The following is an 18,037-nucleotide window of genomic DNA, read 5'->3' on the forward strand; positions in this document are numbered from 1 at the left end:
ACTGCTCTTATTTATTGCAAATGGCTGCTTTGCCAAAGCAAACAACAGGGGGATAATGGGCAACCCTGTCTCATACCCCTCGACATATTAGGAGGCAGGGATTGAAGACCAAAGCAGATGCTTGAGGATGAGTATATTAGGTCATTATGCCCCTCTAAATCTGATTTCCAAAAGCAAACCTTACCAAAATCTGTCTGAAGTACTCCCACTCCAGCTGACTGAAGGTTTTCTGAGCATCCAAACACAGTAGTGCACAGAAAGAATAGCTAGAAATAAGGATTATGAATCAAATTCAGAGGTCTTCTCATATTATCAAATAGATGCCTACCAGCAATGAACCCATACTGGTCAGGGTGAACATATTTGGGAAAGATAACACTCAATCTGTTTGCTAGCACCCTGGCATAAATTTTAGCAGCCACACTGGTCAAGAAATAGGTCTTAAATGATGCAGATGACAACATTTTTTTGCCCCTTTCCATGAATCTGGAAACTTGTTCCCTGGCAATATACCATTAAACAATTCTGTTAAAGTAGGGACCAACACTCGCTTTAGAACTTTATAATACACTCTAGAAAACATGGAGCTGGACTGGATTTTAACTTCTTGATTACATCTTCCAACTTTCTCTGCAGAAATTTGCCCCTCGAGAGCTGCCACATCATCCTCTGAGAGCTGAGGTAGTTTCACACTTCTTAAATAGTTATTTATATGGTCAGGATTTGGATGTTCTGAAGCATATACAGTATGGAAAAAGTTAGCAAATGTTTCAGAGATCTGTTTGGTGACAATTACTAAATCTCCCTTTTTATTTCTAATGAAGGATGGCTGATATATCCTATTTCTTTTTAAACTTTCTGGCTAAAAGCCTATCAGCTTCATTGCCCTTTTCATAATATTTTTGTTTACTATATCTGTTTGCTCGGCCTTACCTGTTTGTAACAGGTTAAGCTTCTCTCTCCTCTCAATTATTTACTTCTGTACTCATAGATTTGGTAGATTTATGTCTCCCTTCCAAAGCAGAAGGTACTTCAACCAACCCTTCTTAAAGAGCTCTCATCTTTTTGTGGAATGATGCTTCACAGGGATCCCCCTTATTACTGCAACTCCAGCATACCAGAGAACACTTCTATTGATCCCTTCTGTATTGTTTTCTTCTATATACTTCTGCAAAATTTCTTTCTGGTCTTGAATTCTAAGGGGATAGTACAACAAAGCTCCATTCAACTGCCAGGCCCTTTGTTTTCCCAATGAGCTCCAGTCTTTTAATCTAATATATGCAGGGGCATGAGCAGACTAAGTTATAACTCCCAGATGTCTTATTCAAAGAGGCACAAATGTAATGGAGAGCTCGCATCTGGCTGGGGCGGGGAGGGGGGGCTTTCTGCTTTTAACAAAGGGTTATATACTGGGCGAGAGCAGACTTAATACTCATGGGAGAGTCTATGAATGCCATGACTGTTAATGTTAAGGGGATGGATGATCCAATGAAAAGGGAAGGGGTATTCTGCTCACTGAAAAAGGATTGTTGTAGTACAATCTATTTACAAGAAACACACTTGAAGAAAAATTATGATTAATACCTGAACACTTCTTGGTTACCACATGTCACTCCTGAAGGACTCTAATAGAAGAGAAGTGGCAATATTGTTTGCTAAACACATCCCTTGTATTGTCTCAGCAAATTCATAATTAGAAGGCAGATATATATTAATTAAGGGTTTCAGAGTAACAGCCGTGTTAGTCTGTATTCGCAAAAAGAAAAGGAGTCCTTGTGGCACCTTAGAGACTAACCAATTTATTTGAGCATAAGCTTTCATGAAAAGTAAACGTCTCACCTTAGCAGAGGCGCCAGAATGGGGGAGGGAGGGTCCAGGGGGCCATGGCCCTCCCACTGTTTACTGGGCCATAAGGGTGAGCAATGGGCGGGGAGGGGACAGAGAGGAGTGAGCAGGGGTGCGGTCTTGGGGCGAAGAGGCGGTGCCACAGGGTGGGTGCTTGTGGAGAAGGGGTGCTGTGAGGGCAGGGGTTAAGAGAGAAGGGTGGTGTGGGGGGACGCCTAGAGGGCAGTGTGGCATGGGGAGGGGCACAGTTCCGGTGCCGCTGGCCCCACTACTTTTAGCACGCTTCTGCCGCTCCTCTGACCTTACCCAGTGTATATACTCCCAATCAAGGGCAACCTCTTTTTGATCTGTTTTTGGGGGTTTTAAAATGTTTTAGGGCAGGGGATATTATTCTGGAGGGGGGGATTTTAATGAGATGCTTAATCTTACTTTGGACCTATCGAATATACTCATAGGGTATTTGGAAGAAGCAAGTGCAAAGTTGTTGCATCACTTAGAAAATGAGGATCTGGTGGATGTCTGGCAGGAGATGAAGCTGGACATCAGAGCCCATACGTATCATTCTGCTACTCATGGATCTTGTTCCTGGATTGATACGATTTTTGTTTCTAGGACCTTTCTAATTTGCTTGCTTGTTTTCACCACTCATGAAAGGGCTCAGCTTCACAACCCTGCAGCCCGAAATTCTGTTTACAGCAGCAGCAAGGTGTTGTGTCCTATGCTGATACTCGGGTATACCAACCCTGTAGAAAACAAAGCCGGTAGTGGGAATTGTTTCTCTGACATAGACACTTGTCCACTAAAATGGCCTTTTTCATGCAGGCCACTGCATAGTAGCTCTTGGGTCTGATCTACATAAGAGTTTTACCTTGGTTGAACACACTTGTTAATGTTCAGCATCGTGTTAGTTAACGACTCTTTGGCGTGGCATCTGACACCTCTTAAGTCCTATTCAGCTAATGCCATTGTTGAAATGTTCAGACCTAAGATTTTTGTAGGGACAAGCAGATCTTGGTCACCACTAGATTTTGCTGAACTTTGCTGTGCAAAACTTCACATTACCTTACAAATCCCCTCAGCCACCTTGGCTCACTTTGAATGTGAAGAGCTTATTATGCTGTTCATGTAGCTGAGAGAGAGAGATTTATACTGTTGGACTGGCAGTCCTTTGTGCGCTATTGGCAATAAAAGCCCTTTCGAACACATGAAAGTATAATGTAGACATCTTTGGTCTGGGTCTCATTTTGTGTTTGAGTCTGGAAGAATTTTTGGCACTGGTCAGTTTCCTGGGTGCAGTGAAAGTGAACAAGTTTTACTGTTTTTTAGGTCTATTCTTTTCACCTGTAATTATTATTAGAACAGCAGGCACTTAGGCCCCCTGGGCCAGGGCTGGCCCTTCCACTTGGAGCAGAGCTGCATGAAGTGCTCAGGAGGAACATATTTCACACCAGGCAGGGAATTAAACGGCACTTTGAAATGGGTTACAGGCAAGTCAAGTCCATGTTCTGTTGTTTTTTACTTTGTGCAGCAGCAGCTGGAATGCATGACTGAGGATCTCATCTGCAGGGCTGTTTGTTTCCCCTTCTCTAGACCTCATAGTCTTAGGGCAACATGTAGAACAATGGGAAGCAATGGTCTGAAACGGAGCAAAGGGGTTATCTAGGCTAGATGTCAGGAATAGTTTCATAATTAGTGAAAATCAGCATGGAAGAATCTCCACCTGGGAAGTAGTAGAATCTTTTTCATCACCCATTTCAGCCTGGAGAAGTCTATGAAGGGCAGAGTATAGAGTGGAGAAGCTTTCAATCAGTCCTATCCATTTCTTTACCTCCCTACTGAAAGATGGCATGAGTATATGTACATCATTATGGCTTGCTGAGGGGAGAGGCTTCTACGTATCCCCTTTACAAGGGAAAATGAAGGGATGCTGATTTCTTAGAACTTCAGGCACCCTCTAGATGCAGAGGGGTGTTTGGAATCCAGGTTTAGCCAAGAGTTATGCATAGGTTAGATCAAGCATTTTATTGCAGATCTCCTCTCTAGGTTTTGCAGAGAATGGTTTAAAGGACAAGATTTGAGAAATCAAGGCAACTTCTAATATACAAAACAATGCTGCCAGACCTGGCCTGAGTGCTGGGTGTGCAACCTGAGCCTGGTCAGGTTACAGTATGAAAGTAGTGCACTGTGCTCGTGTTAAGCAATTCAACACAGGACGTATGTCCATTCAAGGCTTGAGTGTATTAACCAGAGCAGAGGTAATTGTGTTTTACCCCTCTGACTCCCTGGTTGTTTTGTATAGCAATAGGCATATTACTCTGAACCTGGAGTTTAAGATTTAAAAAACTTTATCCACATCCTCAGCTGCTATGAATCAGCATAGTACCATTCTGGCAGCCAAGGAGTTGGTTCTTTATTTCCTTAAGAATAGGAGGAGGAGGAACTTTAGACTGACCATGGAGAACATTCATTTCCTAGCTTGCATCTGTTGACCTAAATGGACAATTGAAGGAGATCTGTATTGCCCTTGGTCTTTAGTATCTACAGTGAGTTGGTGTACCACTTGTGACACTCCCCTATGGACATAGTAGCATTAGGGAGGTTCAGTTGTGGCTGATAATTCAGCATAAAGCCTCTTCTCCCACAATGAATGTATTTGTTTACAACACTTCTCACCACTCCCATCTACCCAAAATTACTCTAGCACCATCATGTCTGTTTTAAAGTGTCTTTCTTACACTGTTATTTTTGAAAGATCACCATTGTATCTCCTTTTAAAGACAACATTACAAGAACTAGGAAAGGGCTTGAACAAACAGATTCTGTTTCCACTGAAACATTTCTCTACCTACACAGACTAGACTTCAGAATAGTTCTAGTCTAATCAATAGAGGGATATTCTGCATTAGCAGCACTGTGGTGTACATGGAAGCCAACACAAGACCATTATGTCCTTTCCAAGAATTATTTATCTCCTGTCTGAGCATTTTCTTATCTGAGAAAAATACAAGCCCAAAAAAAACAACAACCCATCTCCCTTCCCTTTATTTCCCCTTCAGCAATGGACTTCAATTTTCTGGGTACCCCAAGACAACTTTTCCTTCTCAGTGTATTTGGGTATGAGATAGAGAGTTAAAACATTCTCATACTTAACCTGAAAACTCCAGCCAGAAGGGGCTGGGGCCTTCCCTTACTGCAGGCCCTGTTTATCCAGTCAAACCTCCACAGATTGAGATGTTTTCTGCTTCTGGAGGAAATACAAGGAAGTTTGTACAAGTGTGTCATGTCCAGCCAGATTCCTTTCGTTCATCTGTTTGCTACCGTTGACATTACAAATCTTGTACTGCCTCACACCAAGCACAATATAAAGACAATGATATTTAACAAAATACCCCTTCTAAATTCACATTTACTAGATCAGGAAAGACTGGGTCAGGAATTTGGTGTATTCACTGTAAGCACACTACAAATAAGAGTTTTTTACGGGCTTTGAAATGAATAGTTTCTTGTGGGGGGAATCATCATTTTTGGGATTTGCAAGAAGACTAAAGAATCATGTGCTCAGCTTGATGAAAAAGAAAGAAAGAGAGAGGGGGAGAGAGACACACACACACACACAGAGCTCTTTAAGTGGTGGTTTCCACATTACACTCAAGCAGAAGAGACCATATGCAAAAGTAAAACCTCCATTAGACAATTTTTTTTTAAATGCCCAAGTAATCTCCTCCTCCCAACCAGCCTTTTCACTGGATCTTGAGAATGCTGTGTTTGTGCTGCTTTGCTGTGGAAATTATTTTGATATCACAAATTCAATGCTACGGCTTCACTGCAAGATCAAACATGATGGTGAGCAGACATGCAGCATTCAATCTGAGGTAGCAATGTGCCCGCACTGCACAGTTTTGATCCAGTTTTAAAAACTCTACAAGTCAGGAATGTTCTGATCTTTGTTTTATATAGACTGCACATTAAGACTCAGAAATAGGATTCATTTTGGATCCTGCGTGCTCTTCTCCCCTCCCACCCTGCCCCAAATAAAAAATTAAAGTGTTCAGCTCACATGGTTTGGGCCTATCAGTAACTTAAACAGAACTATCCTTCAGCTGTTGGCAAGGGTGACAAGGAAAGTTTGAAGAGACAAATGAAATGTAACTTCATTCATGTTTTAATTCTGATGTTCTGGAAAGTCTCCATTACAATGAAAGCCCTTTTAGAACTCGGTGTTTTTGGACACAGCCCCACAATATTGAGTTGAATATATGCCACTATGGTTTATTTTCAATATTCATCATTGAAGGGATACTCCGGATGGTCACGCCACCTGTGAAGAGAATGCAGATAAAGAGTCTTCACTACAAAAGCTATTACATACGGCAACACCAGACGCTAGCACTAGTTATACAGTGCCTAGCACAACAGGCTCCAGACCGGGTTGAGGTCTCTGCCTGCTACTGTAATAAAATGCTACTGGGGTAACCCAAATAGGCTTAAGAAAAGAAGATAGTAGAGTCCTTCAGCTAAGCTTTGACGCTTACAGAGCGAAAGCGATCGAAAGCTGTTCATTGACCTATCTGAAGAGCTCTGGGGCAGGATGTGTGTGTTAGTTAAGTTCCGGGTGGACTGGTATTCACACCACGCAAGTCAGCACTGGGACTGACACAGCTTTGTGGGCAGACTCAGGAAGCCAGAGACTTACCAGGCATGGGGGGGAAAAAATAAATTGGTGGTTCCCTCTAGGTGAGATATGAGGCACATTAGTGTTGGGCAAATTAGGGCAAACTTTCCCTGCCTTGTTGCTAGAGACTTCAGACCTATGTTAAACCCTCTTCATGCAAAACATTCTACGCAGGTTTCAGAAAACGGGTAAATCTGCAGGTTTTCCTACTTCTGCAGGGGAAAAGAAATGCCACTGTTTGTTTGATGGATGCCATGTGGCTAGAATGCTCCTCAGCTGGAGTCCCAGTACTGGCTAAACTTAGAGGAAAGTCAGAAAACAGCAGCTCTGAAAAAAAGATGCATTTCTTTAGCTCAGGTTGTTTGAGCTGGCATGGATGGGTCTGCTCTGGCTTGGCCTTTTTTCCATGAGTCTTTTGCATCCAAGCTAACCTTAGCTGTCCCCTTTAATGAAATTGCAGTAACTCAGCATGGGTGTGGATACCCTATTTAGTTATTTTATAGCATTCATGTTTCAGTGGTCACAAGGAGCCTTTGAATGACCTAATTAAGGTGAAGGGAAAGTTCATGTATGTTAGTGCAATTGTTTTATGTCCATCAGACTACCTACTCAATTGCAAGACTTCATACTTCATATAAGTTGTGTATGTCTAGGAAAAGTAAAGATCTAGGAATGCCATAAAATGCAGACATGGTCCCAGAGCCAAATGTAGGCAAGTGCAAATGTCTTCCACATTTCCCTCTTTAGTCCCAGAAAACCTGGAGGCTACACTACACTTCCAGTCTTCTGGCTAACTAAGCAGATATTATAGGTGGTTTCTGAAATAAAGTAGGTTATAATGAAGATGTAGGCCAGCACTTCCTGTCAGTAAAAACAAACGGCCGTGTGAAACACTGCTGAGGGCATCATGGCAGCTGTGTTATTTATCTGCACCATTAGCGTATAATCAGTAAAGCTGGATAAAAACTGGAATTTGTCCCATGGGAAGGGATATTGACTTTTTTCCTTCCGACTTAAGGATGAAATTTGCAGAGTGGAAAGTTCCAAACATTTCAATTCAGTAATGTTAAGACATTTTGTTTGGACTTTTTCAACCAAAATGAAACCTTGACATTCCCAGATTGAAAAAACTAGTTTGTTGAACGAAATCAAGATGTTTTGTTTCAGCTTGGGTTGCATTAATCTGGTCCCCCTGAGTAGCCATAGTGCCTCATGTTTCCATTTTTTTCTGGGTTGGGCTCCCCACATCTCATGATATACTGTGGTCATGCTGCTCTGCTACTGGTTCAATGTAAGCAGGGACAGTGCATCATAGGAGATGTAGTTCAGCCAAGGAGCCTGGCTCACAGGGGAGAATGTGGGGGGATAAGACACCTGAACTTTAACTCCCATGAGGCACTATGGCACATCAGGCTGACAGATCAGCTGACCTGAAACATTTAGGTTTCCCACTGGAAAACATACAAAATTCAGCAAGATCAGTTTTTTCTGAAGACAGTTTAGATTTCAGATACTGCATTGTTTGTCAAACATGTTGATGTAAAATTCCACTGTAGTTAACATGGGTAAGCTTTGGTAACTAATAAGATAATGCTATCAAAATGAAATGTACTTGTACACAACTCCATTCTAGTTTAAAGCTGGAAAAACCACAGGAAAGTCAAAAACGTTTGTTCATTCATATCTGCAATAGTGGAATATTTCCCCACAAATACATTAAGTATATTTTCATTTTACTGTTTGATCTTTTCACACAGGAACTGACAACCTGGATCAGACCAGACAATGTCCTATCTGACAGGGGCTGGTCCAGATGCTTAATACAGTGTTCTAACACCTTCTTAAGAAGATCCAGTGTCATCTGCTCCACACAAATTAGGCAAAATTGTGTTCTAACAATTTGAGATTGGCTTAAACAGTGAAGCATAAGGCTTAACATCTCCTCCCAAAAGCTGATAATTATGACAACTCTCTATATTCTAGTTATCCGTATAAAGTGTCCACTCCCTTTTTGAGTCTTGCTAAGTTTTTGGCCTTTGACTTCCTGTGGCAATGAATTCCACAGTCTAATGATGTGTTATGTGAAAGAGTATTTCCTTTATTAGTTTTAAATTTACTACCTTTAAACTTAATTGAATATCCTCCCTCTTCTCAACATTCTCCCCCTTCCCATGGGCATCGAACTTCCCTACATGAAGATATTTATGAATTCCAGCCAAGATTCACTTTTCACAAGCAGAGTCTGAATTATAAATTCGAAATATCTGCAGGTTAGGAATTTTAGCTAAGAAATCCAAACAGTCTCTAGTATCAAGAACATAATAATTTTAGATAATTTTTAAATAGAAAAAGACAATCATTAAAAACATATTGCAAGTTGATCAGTTGGCTATCCCCAGATTCACTGAATGAATAAACAAACATAATTATAGATTACAACCACCTTGCTGAGATTTTAGTGCATCTTCAACCTAATTCACCTTTCCTATCGTCTATAGTCCATCACCTTTTAGGTAGCTAAGTAAACTGGTCCATTTGTTCCTGTTGGACTTTGCTAACCATAGACAAAGGCAGGAAAAAAGCTGTTAATACTCTAGAGTTGCTGCAATCCTAGAATTTTTAGACCTTTTGTCCCAGCACAGCCATCAGGAGACACGAGAGCTAATCTAAGAAGGAGGAGAGGGATACACCAAAATTAATGCCTTTGTTGCTTTAGGTAACATAGTGAGTGTTCTGAAAAGGGATCAGCATACAGTATAGCCATAGGCTGGACATGCTCTTGTACTAGAAAATGGATAGTCTTATTTTCAGCCAAACTTGGAGCCCTAAGAGAAGTGCTTTAGGATGCTTCAGGATCAAAGGCACTATACAAATGTCAAGTGTTAGTACTGTGCACACGATAGGAATTTGAGATTCAGCCTCAGCATTCACCTGTAACAGATAACACTATCCTGGACAAACCTTATGGAATTAAGATAAATCTTTGTGACAGGGTCGGGCCAGATGGCTATAGGAGAGTAATAATTTTTTTTTCCCCAGGGGAGAGCATGAACGCAGTCCCCCACTACCACAAATTATGCAGTCGAGTTTCCCGCATTTGGGGAAATCGCATGGGTCAGCACACCCGCAGTGCAATGGATGAGCCTTGCCCTGGGAAAACCACCTTTGTGATCATGGTATCTCCCCTGCCAGGTAAGTATAGTAATAGAAGGCAGATATATAAGCCCCAGGCTAAGTAGGTCCCTTTTCCCTGGGTAAGGTAACAGGGAAGTTTCCAGAACAATCAGGAACCTTCTGGAGACAATTAAGACAGGCTGATTAGAACACCTGCAGCCAATCAAGGAGCTGCTAAAATCAATTAAGGCAGGCTAATCAGGGCACCTGGGTTTTAAAAAGGAGCTCACTTCAGTTTGTGGTGTGCGTGTGAGGAGCTGGGAGCAAGAGGCACTAGGAGCTGAGAGTGAGAATGTGGACTGTTGGAAGACTGAGGTGTACAAGCATTATCAGACACCAGGAGGACACCACACTATGTACAAGCATTATCAGACACCACACTATAGTGAGAATAAAGAAGGTATTGGGAGGAATGGGGAAGTAGCCCAGGGAGTTGTAGCTGCCGCACAGCTGTTCCAGGAGGCACTCTAGACAGCTGCATTCCACAGGGCCCTGGGCTGAAACCCGGAGTAGAGGGCTGGTCCGGGTTCCCCCCAAATCCTCCCAACTCCTGGTCAGACATAGGAGGAGTCGACCTGGACTGTGAATTCAGAAAAACGGCCAAGCTGAGGGCTGCCGTGAAGCTCCAAGGCAAGCAAATCCACCAATAAGTGCAAGACCCACCAAGGTAGAGCAGGAACTTTGGCACATCTTATTGAATTAAATTAATGCCTCTGGGGTCCATTGTATTAAAAGTGCATTATTTATGTGTTATTGCGGACTTGTATGCAACTTCTCTAGGAGATGTGATTAATGCAATCTCTGAGAAGTATTAGGAATTTCAGCAGGACTTCTTGGGAGAACATATATTAAGCAGATTGTCTAGGAAATACTTTGGGTGAAGGGAATGACAGTGATTCACACCCCTTTTGAAGCTTTGGCTTGGGCAGAAAACCACTGTCTGGCTGATTAGGTAATCGCAGTCTCCTCAAAGGCCCAAACTGGGTAAATGAATTATTCCATATCACGAGGGTGCTTGTTCTGAGCTGAAACTGTGATGAACTTGTGACCACAGGAAAAACCCCTGGGTAGGGTTTGAATGACTAAATCACCAACCAGAGCTCATGGTAAAGTTGAGGTGACCGCTGAGAAGGTAAAGAAATTATGTGCATGCTGACTAGCTTAAGAATTAAGTGTGCTTGCTTAGAAATAGCTGTGTGGTAGCTGAACTGTGGCAATTACACTGTGTACCATCTCTGAAGAGAAGGCAAAACAGCTTGCTTAGGCAGCCTGCTATTTGCTGAAGATAATCACAAGGAAGGCAGGGGACTATTCAGCATAGAAATATCCCAGTCAAAAGGGAGAGACAAAAACACGTGTTTCCACCTGTCAAACAATAAGATTTGTGGAAGTAACATGCGTAAGTTCATCTGCCCACTCTCGACCTTCAGTTTACAGATCATGAGCCAGCACTCATCCTATTCAATATGGAAAGTGTTTGGAAAAGTTTGATTGCTAAATATATTACAGTAGGACATGAGCTGAACAGTAAATCATGCAATAAGATTTGGAAGGCAGTTAGTCTCTCACAGGAAGCAACACCCATTGGAACTTTTACGAGTAAACAGAACAGGACTCTAGGAAAGCGTGGTGGTGGCAGAGCGGTGGGATCATTTTGAACCAGAAGAACAAACTTCAGGATATTAAAAGGACTTTTTTCTTCTTTTGGCTGCTTGGAAAGCAGGGAGGGGTTGGGTTTTTTTTTTTTTTTTAATTAAAAGGACACCTTTTTTTAGCTGAGAGCAGCTGGAGGTTCTCTCTCTCTCTCTCTCTCTCTCTCTCTCTTCTCTGCCTCAGGGCAGAGTAGTCAAGCTACAGCAAGGGTATTCACAAGCTGGGTTGTTGTTTTTTAGCTGAGAGCAGCTGGAGGTTTTTTGTTTTTTCTCTTTCTTGTCTGCCTCAGGGCAGAGTAGTTAGGTAGAGCAAGGGAATTCACAAGCTGGGTTCTTTCTTTCTTTCTAGCTAGCTAGCTAGCTCGCTCGCTCGCTCTCGGGTTAGGCTAAGCTAAGCGCAGGGAGGCTAAGATGACAGAAAGTGATGTCCAAAAGAAACTAGATTTAGCCAGATTGGAAGCTGAAGAAAGAAAGAAGGAACATGAAAGACAACTGGAATTAAAACATGGAGATTGATGCACAAGTGGCCAGAGAAAAAACTGCTAGGGAGGAGAGAGAAAGAAAGAGGAAGCATAAACTGGAGGTGATAAAGTTAAAAGGACAAAACCCTTCAGCAAGTGGCTCCACCTCCCCAAAAATCCACAAATGGGAACGACTATGTCCACAGTATGATAAATCCAGTGATATTGTTGAATATTTCATCACCTTTGAAAGACTGTGCACCCTCCATGCGATTCCTGAAGATCACAAGATGACCACATTGGTCGCAAAATTGACTGGAAGAGCTCTGGACATATTCAACAAGATGCCTATTGAGGATGCTTCTGACTATGGCAAATTTAAGGATTTGGTTTTGAAGCAATTTTAAATTACACCTGAAATTTACAGAGTGAAATTTAGAGCCCTTAAGAGAAGGGCTGGACTAAGTAACATGGTTTATGTAAACCAGATGAAGGATCTGTTAGATAAATGGGTCAAAGGAAGGGGTGTAACTAGCTTTGAAAGGAATGTGTGATTTGGTTGTCCAGGAGCAGTTCCTGATTAATGAGCAATGATGATGTAAAACAGTGTTTATGGGATAAGAAAATGGATTCAGCAGAATGTCTTGCTTCTTATGCTGATCAATACAAGCAGTCCCAGACCACCAGAGAGGCGGAGCAAATCGGAACAAACCGGGTGGAGGTAGCAGAGAGGAACAACCCTGGTCGCAGTTTGGGGGGATACCAGAAGGGGCACCCCGAGACCACCCCACACCCCCGGGTGCAGCCCAAGGCTCCAACTACAGCCCAAGGAAAACCCCAGACACCTTATCGTCCCACCACAGCATTCTCCAGCAACCCACCTCGCCCCAGTGACCAGTCAGCTGGGTGACATTTTAAATGTAACGAGCTGGGGCATGTAAAGACCAACTGCCCCAAGAACCCCAACAGATTGCAGTTCATTGCACCGGGGTCACACCAAAGGTCCCCAGGCCCAGATGACTCCCAGATACCCTCAGAGCAAAGGGAAACTGTGAGTGTGGGCGGGAAGAAGGTTATCGCGTGGAGGGACACTGGAGCACAAGTGTCAGCTATCCACCAATCCCTAGTGGACCCCAAATTCATCAACCCAGAGGCCCAAGTGATGATTCAACCTTTCAAGGCAACCTCTTTTGACTTGCCTACAGCCAAGTTGCCTGTCCAATACAAGGGCTGGTCAAGAATGTGGACTTTTGCAGTCTATAATGGTTATCCCATTCCCATGCTGCTCGGGGAAGACTTGGCCAACCATGTGAAGCTAGCCAAGAGGGTGGGAATTGTCAGCCACAGCCAGGCTAAGCAAGCCTTCATACCTAGCTCTGTTCCTGAGCCTTCTACAAGGGCCCAGTCTGTGTTACCAGAGACCCAGACGGAGGTGGTGGAACCAGAGCCCACCTCAACGTCTGCGACAACAGTAGTGGATCCAGTCCCAGAACCGAAACTGGCAGAGCAACCAGCACCAGAACCATTGGCAGCACTGAATCCAGCATTTACAACCCAGTCAGCAACTCTAACACCAGAGGACACCACCAAGCCCGCACTGGTAGCAGCAGCTAAACCTGCGCAAGAGGCTCAACCGGAGCCTGAAACCCAACATAGTGCACCAGCGGAGAGCAGTTCACAGTCAGCAGAAACAGCCCTATTACCTACATCGCTTCCAGAGGGACCAAGCCCAAGTCCACAATCCAGTGCAGAACTGATGTCTCCAGCATCAAGGGAACAGTTCCAGGCTGAGCAGGAAGCAGATGAAAGCCTCCAGGGAGCTTGGATGGCAGCATGGAACAACCCACCACCTCTGAGCTCTTCTAATAGATTCCAGTTTGTGGTAGAAAGAGGACTTTTATAGAAGGAAACTCTTTTGGGTAGGCACCAGGAAGACTGGCATCCTCAAAGACAGTTGGTAGTTCCAACTAAGTACTGGGTAAAGCTCTTGAGCTTAGCCCACAATCATCCTAGTGGCCATGCTAGGGTGGACAGGACCAAAGACCGTTTGGGGAAATCATTCCACTGGGAGAGAATGGGCAAGAACATTTCTACCTATGTCCAGTCTTGTGAGGTGTGCCAAAGAGTGGGGAAAACCCCAAGACCAGGTCAAAGTCCGTCTCCAGCCGCTCCCCATCATTGAGTTTCCATTTCAGCAAGTAGCTGTGGATATTCTGGGTCGTTTTCCAAAAAAGACACCCAGAGGAAAGCAGTACCTACTGACTTTCATGGATTTTGCCACCTGATGGCCAGAAGCAGTAGCTCTAAGCAACACCAGGGCTAAAAGTGTGTGCCAGACATTAACAGACAGACATTTTTGCAAGGGTAGGTTGGCCCTCTGACAACCTTATGGATTCGGGAACTAATTTTCTGGCAGGAACCATGAAAAGCCTTTAGGAAGCTCATGGGGTGAACCACTTGGTTGCCACCCCTTACCACCATCAAACAAATGGCCTGCTGGAGAAGTTTAATGGAACTTTGGGGAATGGATAGTATGTAAATTCGTAAATGAGCACTCCAATGATTGGGACCTAGCGCTGCAGCAGTTGCTCTTTGCCTACAGAGCTGTACCACGTCCCAGTTTAGGGTTTTCACCATTTGAACTTGTGTATGGCCGCAAGGTTAAGGGGTCGTTACAGTTGATGAAACAACAATGGGAGGGGTTTACGCCTTCTCCAGGAACTAACATTCTGGACTTTGTAAACAACCTACAAAACACCCTCCGAGACTCTTTAGCCCTTGCTAGAGAAAACCTAACAGATGCTCAGGAAGAGCAAAAGGCCTGGTATGATAAACATGCCAGAGAGCATTCCTTCAAAGTCGGGGACTGGGTCATGGTCTTGATGGCACTCCAGGCCCATAAGATGGAAGCATGGTGGGAAGGGCCATTTGCGGTCCAAGAGCTCCTGGGAGCTGTTAACTATCTCATAGCATCCCCCATCTCAAACCTAAAGCCTAAAGTGTACCATGTTAATTCTCTAAAGCCTTTTTATTCCAGAGAATTAAAGTTTTGTCAGTTTACAGCCCAGGGAGGAGATGACGCTGAGTGGCCTGAAGGTGTCTACTATGAAGGAAAAAGTGACAGTGGCATGGAAGAGGTGAACCTCTCCATGACCCTTGGACATCTGCAGCGACAGCAAATCAAGGAGCTGTGCACTAGCTTCACGTTGATGTTCTCAGCCACCCCAGGATGGACCGAACGGTCATACCACTCCATTGACACAGGTAATGCTCGCCCAATTAGAGCCCAACCTTACCGGTTGTCTCCTCAAGCCAAAACTGCTAAAGAACAGGATATCCAGGACATGCTACAGATGGGTGTAATCCGCCCCTCTAACAGTGCATGGGCATCTCCAGTGGTTCTAGTTCCCAAACCAGATGGGGAGATACGCTTTAGCGTGGACTACCATAAACTAAATGCTGTAACTCGCCCAGACAACTATCCAATGCCATGCACAGATGAGCTATTGGAGAAACTGGGACATGCCCAGTTCATCTCTACCTTAGACTTAACCAAGGGGTACTGGCAAGTACTGCTGGATGAATCCGCCAAGGAAAGGTCAGCCTTTATCACCCATGTAGGGCTGTATGAATTTAATGTGCTCCCTTTCAGGCTGCGAAATGCACCCAGCACTTTCCAAAAACTTGTAGATAGTCTCCTAGCAGGATTGGGAGAATCTGCAGTCGTCTACCTTGATGATGTGGCCATCTTTTCTGATTCATGGGCAGAACACATGGAGCATCTGCAAAAAGTCTTCAAGCGCATAAGGGAGGCAGGACTAACTATTAAGGCTAAGAAGTGTCAAATAGGCCTAAACAGAGTGACTTACCTTGGACACCAGGTGGGTCAAGGAACTATCAACCCCCTACAGGCCAAAGTGGATGCTATCCGAAAGTGGCCTGTCCCAAAGTCAAAGAAACAGGTCCAATCATTCTTAGGCTTGGCCGGATATTACAGGTGATTTGTACCGCAATACAGCCAAATCGCCGCCCCACTGACAGACCTAACCAAAAAGAAACAGCCAAATGCTGTTCAGTGGACCGAAGAGTGTCAGAAGGCCTTTAACCAGCTTAAAGCGACACTCATGTCTGACCCTGTGCTAAGGGCCCCAGACTTTGACAAACCTTTCCTAGTAACCACAGATGCATCTGAGCATGGTGTGGGAGCAGTTTTAATGCAGGAAGGACCGGATCAAGAATTCCATCCTGTCATGTTTCTCAGCAAAAAAACTGTCTGAGAGGGAACGCCACTGGTCAATCAGCGAAAAGGAATGTTACACCATTGTGTACGTGCTGGAAAAGCTACGCCCATACATTTGGGGACGGCGTTTCCACCTGCATACCGACCATGCTGCGCTGAAGTGGCTTCACACCATCAAGGACGATAACAAAAAACTTCTTTGTGGGAGTTTAGCTCTCCAAGATTTTTATTTTGAAATAGAACAGATTTCAGGAGCTTCTAACAAAGTGGCTGATGCACTCTCCCGTGAAAATTTCCCAGAATCAACTGGTTAAAATCATACTTGAAATGTGGAAAATATTGTTAATTTTTATATAAACAATAGTATATCTAGAGGTGCATGTGTCTTATTAATTCTGTTTTCTCCTAGAGCTCCAGGAAGAAATCACAGCCAGCGTGGAGCAGGCTGTCCAGCACGGTCTATGATTTGTGGGGGCGTGTCGTAAGCATATAGCCAAGTATAGTATAAAATCCCTCCTTTACCTGCAAAGAGTTAAGAAACTCAGATAACCTGGTTGGCACCTGACCAAAAGGACCAATAAGGGGAGAAGATACTTTCAAATCTGTGGGGGAAGAGTTTTGTTTTGGGCTTTTGTTGTTCTCTCTGGCGACAAAGAGAGAGAGACCAACCAAGTAATCCAGCTCCTACTGAATGATACATCTAAAATGACAGAAATAGTAAGTAATAGCAAGGAAATGTGTTAGAGTATCTTTTGTTTTAGCTTGTGAATTTTCCCTATACTAAGAGGAAGGTTTATTCCTGTTTTTTTGTAACTTTAAAGTTTTGCCTAGAGGGGAATCCTCTGTGTTTTAAATCTTATTACCCTGTAAAATTATTTTCCATCCTGATTTTACAGAGGTGTTTCTTTTACTTTTTTTTCTTTATAATAAAGGTTCTGTTTTTAAGAATCCAATTGGGGCTTTTAGTGTCCTAAAAACCCAAAGGGTCTGGTCTGTGCTCACCTTGTTTACTTTCAAGCCTCCTCAGGAAAGGGGGTGAAGAGGCTTGCGGGGGATATTTTGGGGAAACAGGAACTCCAAGTGGTCCTTTTCCTAAATCTTTGTCTAACTCACTTGGTGGTGGCAGCAATACCGTTCGAAGGACAAGAAAGAATTTGTGCCTTGGGGACGTTTTTAACTAAGCTGGTAGAAATAAGCTTAGGGGGTCTTTCATGTGGGGTCCCCACATCTGTACCCTAGAGTTCAGAGTGGGGAGGGAACCCTGACGCCACTCAAGAGAGGCAACATGTGGGGAGCCAGAAGCCTAAGAATGGATGCCCTTACTGCACCACTAAGGGGAAATACAGGTGCAGTTGCCTTGAACTGTGACACCCCTGATATGAGGAAAACAATGGCAGTGCAGCAGAGGCAAGAGACAGTACTCCACTCCTAGGAGTCAGTGACAATTGTTGAGTGATTCCTTTTACTGAGTGAGCTCCACAGCATGCTCCTTAGCTGTCTGGGACAGTCACCACCACTTGAGGAAAGAGGGGAGAGAGTTTTGAAACAGAGATGGAACTGAGCCAAATACCACCTACCTACCCCTTGACCTAGGAGGCTGTTCAGACTCTGAACCATATGCAAATGTTGCAAATTTTGAAGTTTTACAAGTCATCTTATGTGCTGAACCACTAGACCTGAACACCCTTACGCTTTGATGTTTGAAATTCAGATGCCCTTTTATCACCGTAAGAGAACCTCTTGAAATAAGGTAGATGTGATTGTATATGGAAGTGTTGACATGGCAGGGTTTACATTAAGAACCCAGCACTGTTCAGGAGCCTCCATTCACTTGCTCTAGGGCTGGGATTCAGCTTGGACTTACATCAGCATCTCCACGTAACGGGTGTTTTTATTCAGGGCTTCAATGTCCTTCATTTCCTTGCCAGTGAGTGAGAAGTCAAAAATCTAGGGAAAAAGAGGAGATTAGGAGTAATCTGCAGCAAGGGAGATT

General features: G+C 43.7%; 1 protein-coding gene and 1 non-coding gene across 2 annotated transcripts in view; both read right to left on the bottom strand.

The window, feature by feature from the left end:
* Positions 1-6,080: 6,080 nt before the first annotated feature.
* Positions 6,081-18,037, bottom strand: part of AKR1D1 (aldo-keto reductase family 1 member D1) — a 54,371-nt gene continuing 42,414 nt past the window's right edge. The window contains exons 8-9 of the mRNA XM_077807533.1: positions 17,909-17,991; positions 6,081-6,163 (exon numbers count right to left, since the gene is read on the bottom strand). Of these exons, the coding sequence (XP_077663659.1) occupies positions 6,121-6,163; positions 17,909-17,991 (126 nt within the window). The 3' untranslated portion in view covers positions 6,081-6,120. The remainder of the gene's footprint in view (positions 6,164-17,908; positions 17,992-18,037) is intronic.
* On the bottom strand, positions 9,554-9,717 carry LOC144259745 (U1 spliceosomal RNA). The gene has a single exon (XR_013344891.1). It is a non-coding gene; the product is annotated as a U1 spliceosomal RNA (small nuclear RNA).

Source organism: Eretmochelys imbricata, chromosome 1 (genome assembly GCF_965152235.1).
Source record: "Eretmochelys imbricata isolate rEreImb1 chromosome 1, rEreImb1.hap1, whole genome shotgun sequence".
NCBI lineage: Eukaryota > Metazoa > Chordata > Testudines > Cheloniidae > Eretmochelys > Eretmochelys imbricata.